This window comes from Chelmon rostratus, chromosome 13, assembly GCF_017976325.1.
Source record: "Chelmon rostratus isolate fCheRos1 chromosome 13, fCheRos1.pri, whole genome shotgun sequence".
In the NCBI taxonomy this organism is placed as follows: domain Eukaryota; kingdom Metazoa; phylum Chordata; class Actinopteri; order Chaetodontiformes; family Chaetodontidae; genus Chelmon; species Chelmon rostratus.
The window spans coordinates 5,756,394-5,767,520 of NC_055670.1; the positions used below are offsets into that span (position 1 = coordinate 5,756,394).

The following is an 11,127-nucleotide window of genomic DNA, read 5'->3' on the forward strand; positions in this document are numbered from 1 at the left end:
ACTGAGGGTTACTGTCTGTGCAGTTCAGGACAACAGCTTGACTGGTAGCTCAGTAAAATCAGCCTTTAACCACAGCAGCAGTTTGTTTGCTCGTTTTCCTGGAGAGGACAATGATGAGGATCTGGTAACATTCGACGGGCCCTCTGAGGAAGATGTGGGTTTGCTTGACAGTTTTCGATTGTTGTTCTGAGGACGTTTTAGATGAAGAATGAGTTTGTGAGGAATGCAATTCAGGAATGTTGAATGCGGGTTTGAGGTATTCCATAATCGAATGGTTGTGTTGATAAGATAACAGATAGTTATGGGATTTTTTGAGAGAGCTATGACACAAGGCTTTGACCTTGAGCTGACTGAGGACGCTGGTCATGTATGTACAATCAATAAGAGCGTTTTACTCAGTGCAGTGAAGCTGCAGTGTAACAGTCAGGAACACACTTCTATCTATGCTTTAGCTGCGTCCCAGCTACACAATGAGGGAATAGGAACTCGGCTTCAAATAGTCTGATCCATCAGAATTATATGCCTCCGATCCTTTCCTTTTAGCGAAGCATTTTTTCTGACAGTTACGTCAAACTGACGGGAAATTTGCAACTAGAAGGAGTCATGGCAAGAGGAAGTGACGGCCCAAAGATTCATTTCATGCAGTCATTCCTGACGAGTGTCACTGCCTCCCAACCGAGCACCACGACCGTTACATAGGGTAAATATCCTGTGTTACACTGACATTAGTGCCACACAGGCAGATTTTTTATTTGAACAAGAAAACCTACATGAAAATGAAATTAATGAAAATTAATGTATTTCATCCATTTTAGATGATGACACAGACAGATTTTCCTTTTCTGCCTTTTTTCGAGTCTGTTTCTACACTGTGTGCAGACTCAGAGAAAATAAAACAGCTGTGTAGGTTAGTAGTAGTATTAGTCTAGGAAATTGATAAGGAATCAATAAGCGAATCGATAAAGAATCAGATAATCAGAATCGTTAATGGCATCGATATCAATAAAATCTTCTCAATTCCTCATCCCCACACAAACTACATGCTAAAAAATACAAATAAAATATACTTAAAGCCCCCATGTGTAGAGTGTTTTTGTGATTATAGCCTCATTCAGATTATTCTGATGGCATCACTCTTTGTTTCTAATGAAAAATTGTTGTTGTTTAATCTGTACAAAAACTGAAGTTTGCATTTTATGTTGTTTTTTTTATGGGATATATCAACTCGACTTTCGAGTTTCTGCGTGACAATCAATCCAATAGCTGTTGAAACACTTCTGTTTGGACCAACGTGGTGGACCAACACACCAACATTACATCCCTGGAGCCTCTTTTGACTTTTTCAGTGCACTCAACTTTAGCACAGGGTATGAATTGCGGAGTTGGAGCACATTAAAGAGATGGACTCTTGTTGCGACAGTTCAAGTCTTTTGTCTTCATGTACCTGCTGATCAAACAGAGCCCAGAACATTGGCAGTGGGATGTAGAGCACCAAAACCCGCAGCACCATCTTAATCTCCTGGATCAGACGCTTCTGTTAACACACAAGCACACAGACCGGACAGATTATTGATGCACTGAAGCCACCAGCGCCCTTCTGGCTTTTTTACGTGCCATCGTCAGAAAAGACTCTCCGTCAAACAAAGGTCATTGCACGGAAGAGTTAACAGCAGGACTCCTTTTCTTACCGAGTACTTCTCCTCGGCCCAGTCCAACCAGTGCTTCCTCGGAGACTCAGACCTCCGTCTCTGCCAGCGGTTTCTGATGGCAAACTGCAAACAGAGAGTAATAAACACAAACGTGGGCAGCTTAGTCCCAAACAGAAGCAGAAGCCATGTGTAAAATGCATAACTTTATTGCAGCACAAAATGATTCTTGGCTGTAAATAGGACTGAATAAATCATAGGAACGGGGAGATGACTCACCCCAATGCATCTGCAGACATCCAGCAGAACGTTTCCCTGGGGAGGATTCCTCTTGTACAAGCCGCTGCCAGCAATGAACACAACTGTACAAGATGGATGAAGAGTTAGAGAGTTGTTGGAAATGTCTCGGCTGTTGTGCAAACAATTGCTCTGCTTGCCTGCTGGTATCATCACATCAGCTTTATGTTTTCCCTCACCAGCATGAGAATAAACTGCAGAATGTGACACAGTGGTTTACCATTTAAGGATGTTTGGTCCAGTTACGGTGGCTGAACACATTGTAAACACACAAATCTTTGGTCTAACAGCTGAGACAGTGAAGCCTGTACTTTGTCTCGCCCTCACTGCGATTTGTCCGTGGCCCCGCCAGCAATAGAAGCGCAGTTTGTTTTCACAGTTAGCGGTCAGCCAAGCGTGAATCTAATAAGGTTCAGTGGGACGGGGATCCAGCGGCAGAGACAACTGACTGTCAGGACGTATGGAAATGGGCCTTGATCAAGTCCAGCCTGTGAAAAGCTGGGCTTCATACAAACATGCTCTCAGCATGCAGATCGCAGCCTGAACTTAGCATAGATTTGAAAATGTGACACTGATAGTAATAATATCAAAATTAGGGCATTATGTTGCATAAGCGGTGGCACAATTTTCTATGTCACTTATCTGATGTGACATAGGCTAGCAGGTGAATGTATTATAGTCATAGTCTTTCTCGTATAGTAATGCTTAAGCCAAGCGAATGCTGGTTACATACTGTAACCCTATATTCTCTGAGTATATGCTTGGTAATTACTCTCTGATTAATGTGTGATGCTTAGGCTAATGTTGTCTTTTTCATGTGTGTGTGTGGGCAGTGGAGGTGTTTCACTGACCACTGATTTCAGTCACGCCCCCCCAACCCCCACATATCAACATAACAATCATCATCAGATTTTTTTCCTTTTGAATATCCATAGTTATCCGCCTCGCTCCACATCAGCGAGGCTCTAAAGAAAAGAGGACTGTGCAGCGCGTTCACTACTATGTGGTTTACATCTGACTGGATGATGCTGCAGGTGGATGGACACTCACCTAAAGCCACCGCCATAAGAGCTGCAGGAACCCCGAAGGCCAGAGCGTAGCAGTCACCACCGAAACACTGCACATCACCTGCAGGAGCAAATCCAGCGTTAACGCCACCAACAAAGTGATGGTGGCCACACAGTGGACCTCAGTGGGTGTACAACATGTGTCAGACTGTCAGTGCTCACTTCTCAGAATGGGTGTGATCAGAGTCGACAAGAGGCTCCCGGCGTTGATCGACATGTAGAAGATGGAGAAGAATTTCTGCCTCTCCTTGTTCTGTAGGCGACCAATGAAATATTTATGAGACACTTACAATTCTTTGTCCCGACTTCTTGCAAGTGTTGTATTTTGTGATCTATAAGTCCCCATTAATGTTTCAGATCAGTTTTCTAAACACTGTGATTACTGTACAAAGCTAAATATAACATATACTATGCAATTCTGGCACTATAGAGTTTTCATATAGCCGGGTTGGTTCAAAACAAGCTGAGAGATACGTAACAACTAAGGCCTCTACCAACAGAAACTCTGATAGATGATTACACTCATTTGTACTGGACAGATGTTTCTGGATATACATGTTTTTCCCTCGCTCATCTCATAGATTATCTTTCTCACTGCATCGAGGACAACACAAACAATGAAAGCTACGTTGCGTCCCCATCTGCAAGCTGAAGAAGCTTCGCCTTACATTCTCCTCGTCGAACTGGTCTCCTCCAAACGCTGCCACGCATGGTTTGATTCCTCCAGTGCCGAAGGCTATGAGTATCAGGCCCAACATGGACAGAGCACTGCAACATACGCAGTGTGTGTCAACTGTCGTGCTGAAAGTCCAGCATTAGTCTACTTACTGATTAGTCGACCAACAGAAAATCAATACATGGTGATACTCAATTCACTGTTGAATTATTTATCAAGGAGGTGTTCTCTGAAGTGGGACACAGCCGTTTACTCGGAGATCAAGAATTCATCTAGTGCTAAAACCAATTTGATTTATTAGATGAGTCTGTTGAAAAGCTAAGTCATTTATGCCAAACATTGACTTTCTGTTTCTAAAGAGTGAAAATGTGATGCTTTCTCTGTCATTTCACTGTAAATGAACTGATCTTTGGGTGTCATCTCGAACCGTCTAACTGAATAATTCTAACTTAATAATTGGCCTAGTTTATTATTTGTGAATAACAATAAGAAAATAATCAACATATGCATCGATAATGAAGACAGTTGCTGAAATTGTTTAACTATGGCTTTGTTGAGGAGACTTCCCACATCGCTGATATGCAGAATAATTAAAAGTTAAAGAAAATGGCCACTCAGTCTGATTCATCTGACATCTGTGGGCTCTTAATACGCAGTAATGATAGGGTTAGGGTTAGTAATGATAAAGACCACTCTGTCTTCTGTCAAACAGCACTGAACGTTGATTCTGCCTGCTCATCATGAGCCAATCAACTCCGGGTGACTTACATGTGCGCATCGCTGTTCCCCACGGTGGGAATGGCTCCGACCGACTTGACCACATGTCCGATTACATAGATGATGGACAGGTAGATGATGGTCCTGTTGAGAACAGACTGTGATTACGTACATGCAGAGCTGTGCTATTATTAATATTATACAAGATCTGTGTGTGTGTGTGTGTGTGTGTGTGTGTGTGTGTGCCCAGAATGAGTCACCTCCACTAACAGGTGGTGTTACACAAAGCAGAGGTTAAAGGGCTCAAACGCTGTATGATGTATTGCAAACTGAACTCATGTGCCACAGATGATGATGATGCAACTACAGATGCATGATGGTTATGTAAATTAGCTGCAACAATTTTTTTGCTGTATTTCTCTAATTTTCACACCCCGTCTATGACACCTACCACAACCGAGTGGAAGTAAGCAGATCCAATAGAAACTGTATAAAGTAAGGTCTATATGGGACACTGTTTCTGGAAAGGCACCATATTGATGAGGTATTCTTCGCCTGGTTTGACACTATTTTATAGTGGCTTTGGGGCGAACTAACCCGGTCATGCATACAGCGTAGGGATGAAGCACGCAGGGACTCACTTGAATTTTCCGAGCCATGAGTCAGCAATGAGAGCCCCCAGGATGGGCGTGAAGTAGCACAGGCTGCTGAAGGCGTGGTAGACGGCGGTGGACAGGTCCTTGTCCCAGTGCAGGTAGGTGAGGAAGTAGAGCGTCAGCACCGCTGTGAACAAACACGCGAGCATGAGTTGTGACCCGGGTCAGGGGGCGGACCCTCCCGAGTCCTATGTCATGTCCAAATAGCTCACATGTTAAGGACACCTGCCCTGTTGTAAACTATCTTCCATTATTGACACCCAGAGAGCTCTAGTTTACGTACTTCATACTAAGGAGATCCCAAAGGTTCCAGATATATTTAATTTGTCATAAATTTCACTTATATTATATAGCTCATGAATAGCTATGAAATTACACAAGAAATATATGAGATACTCTCAGGAAGTGTGGATATTTCCAACCTTAAAGCTACTTAAGGGAAAATTAAAGGGGTGATGCGAGGAAAAACCTCACTGTTTGCTGTATTTATCACCATATTAGCCATTTGACACAAACGCGAGTCAAATGTCCATGTTTACCGTTAGCCTTGTACGCTGTTTGTCCAAATCAGTTGAAGTATCACAGCTAATGTTGTAAACTCAGGGGCCAGAGGACCACTTTGTCTGCCATTTGAGGCCAGTTTGCTGCCTGTATCTCTTTATTCAAGGGCCACTTAAGAACCTTTCCTTGAGCTTCCGATCATGCCTCATCACAACTTAACACAAGTCCAATCAACGACTCTTCAGTCGGATTAACGAGCGTTTGATATTCTGTGCTTACAGTCACTTCTCAGTTGCTAACATTTGAAGTGCATTTTAAAGAGAGGTTTGATGCTCAGTCATGTCTTTCATGCAAATTTTAATTATGTAAATGACAAATAAATAAAACAATTAATAAGTACATTGACAATGTCATTTATATATCTGTGCTAAATTGATAATATTGAAACTTCTCTCACATCTTCTTTTCAGACAATTAAGTGAAAGTCACTTCCTTGTCTTAAGTTAGCATCAATCCTTATATTCAGCTGAAATTTTTTGACATGATGTGTCCATTTAAACAGCTTGAAAAGGAAACTGGGCTTCTCTACATGCTTATATGTGACAGACATGTGAGTAGAAGTGAGGCCATATGGGGGGGGCTTTGTCTGTCTGTTGTAGACTTCTTACTCTGTGAGTAGCAGTTTAACAAGCTGGGCATCATTGCTCATCAAGGACTTCAGACCCTGAAACTTCTCTGTGAATCTTGAGGGCAGTCTATAACACCACATGTTGTCCAGACAGAGCGTTTGCATACCTCTCATGCCATAGTAGGAGAAGCGTTCACAGAACTCATTCACCACTATGAAGCAGATGCTGGTTGGGTAATTGGTCCCACATAGTTTCTAAAAGAGGCACATTTAGTTTACTGAATGAGGTTCAACATTTTTAAAACAACATACAGCATGAGACATTAATTATACAAACATTCTCACAATAAATCAATAAAAAGACATTATATATATTTTATATTATAAATTTTTATTTTCATTTTTTTTACATGCTTCCTCCTAAGCTCCCCTGTTGCGTGGTGTCCCTCAGGGTTCACTCCTTAGACCGATGCTTTTTTCATTGTACATTGTACATGCTTTCATGACGTGTCATATCACTTTTATGCCGATGTTACACAGATCTATTTCTCTGCTAGACCCAATAACCTGAATCACCTGTCCTCCCACCATTATTGCTTAGCTGCCACCAAAGAATGTATGTCTCTTAATTTCCTCCAATGATAGCTATATAACTTTTCCTCGGCAGCTGATCAGTTTATTTGTCCATTTTACTCAAATATCAGATCTACTGCTAAGAATCTTGGTATCATCCTTGATCAGTTTATGACTGTTGGCTAACATGTTATTCAGCTTGTCCAGTCCTGTTTTCTTCAGCTGAGAAATATCTCAAAAATCAGATGTATGTTGTCTTCTACAGATCTTGAAATATTAATTCACACTTTCATTTCCTCCTGCCTTTCCACCTGATTGTTGATTGATCGATTCCCTCTACACGTTTCTCAGTCAATCTGCTCTAAACCATTTACAGTTAGTTCAGAATGCAGCTGTCAGGCTGTGAACTAGAACGGACTGACGGTCCCACATCACCCTGTTCTTACTTTCCTGTAAAACAATCAGAATAAACCACAAGATCCTGTTGATCACATATCAGGCTCTGCATGACCTCGCCCCCTGTTACATTTCTGATCTCTTCGCTCCGTATTCTACCTCTCGACCACTCCGATCCTCTAATGTCAGTAAATCTGATGGATGGAGCTTCTAAAAACACTTTTTAGAGGCAAGCCTTTTTATTCACCTCCACTCCGGGCTTTGTTTTTTGTAACTGTGTGTTTTAAAAAGTGTTACATAAATAAAGTTTTACTAACATACTTGCTAACTGCTGCTCACTATATTTATGTAAAATTTGGATTGTTGGATGTTGTTTGCAATAGGGGCTGCACTGATGCCGCATTGGTGCATATTCCCTCTGGCAGATGCATGCATATGCAAATACAATAGTTTTGGTGGTGATTGTCCCAGTTTTCAAATATGTTACTGTGGAGATTCATGTAACTCCGTTTGCCACTTCAACTGCATTGAAATCTCGCGTTTGTGAGGAGTCATCAGCATCGCCATAAAGTGCTCAGAAAATATGGAAATTGGAGCGTTTACAAGATCATGACAGCTGAGTAAATGCTTCCACTAATGAGGATCATGTGATACAATGAGGAGCTCCAGAGCAGTTAGAGCTCTTGGAACTTGAGGGGTGGTTTCTTTGTCAATCATTGTCCCTCTGCCTCTGCTTACTACACGCCTCACCACCACTTCTTCTGTAGAAACTGTCAGTACAAAGAGCAGTGCACAGATATTCTGCACACGCGTCTGTAGGTGATGCAAAAAGTTTGCTTGTACTTGATTTGGGTGAAATGGCCCTTTAAACTATCTACTCCACGATCTGTGTCCAAAGTAGCTCATCAGAGGGGCCTGTGCCATCAAATTTCTGCCCTCAATCCCACATTTCCAGCCTTTCCTCTCGGCGATGATGCGCCTGATCGCCGCAGATCGTTAACAATCGTCTGCACCGAGAAAACTTTTCTGCTGCACTTCCAGCCCGGCTGTCCACGCGTCTCTGCCGCACACTCGCTGCAACTCTCCACAGTGGATTCAAGTGACTTTGAAGAAAAATAAAAACTCTGTAGCCCACAGCTGCACAACCTCAGCTCATTCTGAGCTCCACGAAAACATCGCGTCCACTTACCTTCGTCATTTTTCTTAACTGGTTGGTGAGATTTTTTGATCTTTACTGGCGCATCGGGAGCCGCTGACTGACATCCAAGTCCGTCCCACTCTGTCTGTCTGTCTCTGCTGTCTGTCTGTCTCTCCCTGTCTGGGGGCACGAATGCAAAAGCTCGATCATTTATGCTCTTTCCGCCGCATTAAAGTTAATATTCCACTACAGAGCTTGGAGTCGCTCCAGGACGCACAGTCGCCCTCCGCAGACTTCACTGCTTCCTGTGTGAGGATCGCAGTTTGAGGCGGACTCACTTGTTGAGTGGAGCAGGAGGTCCGTTATTCGCCTGAGTGAAGAGGGACCTCCACCAGCAGCGTCACCTCCACCAGCAGCAGCAGCAGCCTCTGTTGGGACAATAGTGTCGTTGTTAAGCTCACAGGCGCAGAGCTCACCGCTGGATGGAGGCTCAAACTGCTCTGCATGTGGCGGCCAAGCTGCCTCTTTGATGTGCATGTAATTCACCACGAGCAACGTGCACAAGGCTACTGGTGTGTGTGTGTGTGTGTGTGTGTGTTGGTGTGTGTGTGTGTGTGTGTGTATGTGTGTGTGTGTGTGTCACTCACTTTACCCTGAAAACAGTTCATCGTCACTGTTAATAAACAACATGAAGTGTGAACATTTTGATTATCTGGTAATAATTTCATTCATACTTTTTGTAGGTTTAGGCTATAAATAATAAGTAAAACCTTCTGAAATCTGCTTCACATATCCAGTTTGGACTTCATACAAGGGGGTTAAAACTGGGGATGGTGTCTCCACATGCAACAGGTCCCCAGCGGGCAGTTCACGGCCGACGTCTGGCGCCCCCTGGCGGTGCTTTTTGAACGGGTCAGAAGAAACGCAATCTGCATGGAAGAGAAGTTTAATTGATCTTGAAAACAGTCAGCAGCAGGCCGTGGTGTAGAAGTATTCAGATTATTTACTTGTTAAAACTGAATTCCACAACAAAAACATCCTGTGTTACCAGTAAAAGCCCTCAAAAGAAATCATTTAACGTACACACAATACATTTTTACTGCTGGTACTGGTGGAAGTGAAGCTAAGTTGAAGTACTATATAAACTTGCATAGTATGACCTCTAACATTTCAGCACATTTTATATACTTGCCACATTTGAGAGTAAAATCTAAAGCTGCAGTGAAACCAGTGAACACAGATGTCAGCTATATGTAGCGTGAGTCAGCACCAATGCTGCTGAAGAATCAACCCTCCCTGAAGGTCTCTGGGTTAGGGCCTGAAACGCTCATGGCGGATGAACACAAGAATGTCGAATGAGTTTATTTGTTTATGACCTGCCTTCACAGATCCGCCCTGGGACCGACCAGCAACAGGCCAATATTCCATGATCTGGATATCATCAAGGACTCACACAGGGAAGAAAAGACACAGAAACTGAATTTGCAGAGCAGAGCTAACGAACATCAGCTGATACATATTAAAGTTTTGTTTCAACGTGCAGACTTTGGTTGGTTATCGTGTGCAGTAAAGAGCAATAAGCTTTCATTTATAAACAATCTGGTTGTGTGAGTTTGTGTGTATGAAGCATTACGGATCACTGCATCGCTGTACATGAGTCAGGAACCCTGTAGCAACCTTAAAACTAGACTAAATTAATTAAGTGATGAATTTTCCCTTTCAAAGGGTGGTGCTCTGAGGTAAATGTAATGCAAATTCAATTCTGTTGTTTAATAAAATGTCATTTCTGATAGCCAGGAGCGAGAGTGAATCTGCTACGTCTCTCTAACAAAGTGAAGTTCTTTGCAAAACAATTGAATATCCCCGAAGGTAAAATATCCTACATAATTCTAGTTGAGGGAAAAGTATGTTTTTATTCAGTGGAATAGAAACAGAAAGTAGAAGACTATGGGGATACTCAGAGTACAAGTGCCTCAAAATTGTTGATATAGTTTCTTTGCAAAACAGGTTGCAGCCCTCCGTTTTTAAAGAAATGATGGACACATTTGTTTTCTCTATGTGCAAATACTTAAATAAGCATTAAATATAAATGTGTGTGTTATCTTTAAAATATCAATACAGTTATTTCTAAGGTGTAACACTGCATATGTTTAAACGTTACTTACTAGCTTTGTCTGACACTTTCAGCTGCATGAAGGAAACATTACATGTCAACTTCAGCTGTCTGTGAGCACCAGACTGGCTGAGGGTCACTAACCAGCGGTCTGGATCCAGGATTTCAGGGACACTGAGGTCACGAGTCCATGTCCTCGAGTGCCGCTCGACCCACCACAAAATGTTGGACAATCTAACAACATATCTCATATCTTATGATTATATATTCCTTCCAGCAATCTATCAACATCTCCTTCAAATGAAATTTCAACTTTCCTGTTTGTGTCACACGCAGAACACAGACTGATAATATTTTCTGTTTATTTTTTGCCTGTGTCTAAAATTTGTCTTAAAAAAAACCTCTCAAAATCCACCATATGTAATTTATTTGTAAATACCATAAGTCCTCATCAGGTCAATTTTTAATTTAAATAAAAGAAGCATTACCACAAAATAAAATGGTCTTACAAGTTAAAGTCCTGCATTCAGAGTCATGAAATTAAAAGTATTGTGCAGAGCGTCACCACAGTGTTTCTTTATGTCCTCTATGAGTTAATTCAAATATTATTGCTGTAGTTGTTCCCAGCAGCGCTAATTTTAACGTCTTTATATTCTGTTGGGTAGTTTAACATATTACATTGCCTCATATTTCACATGATGTTTGAAAATTCTTAAATA

The 11,127-nt window shown here is 41.9% G+C and overlaps 1 protein-coding gene across 1 annotated transcript in view; it reads right to left on the bottom strand.

The window, feature by feature from the left end:
- The window catches only part of slc15a2 (solute carrier family 15 member 2), a 17,358-nt gene extending 8,821 nt beyond the window's left edge, over positions 1 to 8,537 (bottom strand). Inside the window, exons 1-10 of the mRNA XM_041950931.1 lie at positions 8,347 to 8,537; positions 6,356 to 6,443; positions 5,045 to 5,186; positions 4,455 to 4,547; positions 3,679 to 3,778; positions 3,173 to 3,263; positions 2,994 to 3,071; positions 1,926 to 2,008; positions 1,689 to 1,772; positions 1,445 to 1,534 (exon numbers count right to left, since the gene is read on the bottom strand). Coding sequence (XP_041806865.1) covers positions 1,445 to 1,534; positions 1,689 to 1,772; positions 1,926 to 2,008; positions 2,994 to 3,071; positions 3,173 to 3,263; positions 3,679 to 3,778; positions 4,455 to 4,547; positions 5,045 to 5,186; positions 6,356 to 6,443; positions 8,347 to 8,355 — 858 coding nt within the window. The 5' untranslated portion in view covers positions 8,356 to 8,537. The remainder of the gene's footprint in view (positions 1 to 1,444; positions 1,535 to 1,688; positions 1,773 to 1,925; positions 2,009 to 2,993; positions 3,072 to 3,172; positions 3,264 to 3,678; positions 3,779 to 4,454; positions 4,548 to 5,044; positions 5,187 to 6,355; positions 6,444 to 8,346) is intronic.
- Positions 8,538 to 11,127: the final 2,590 nt, after the last annotated feature.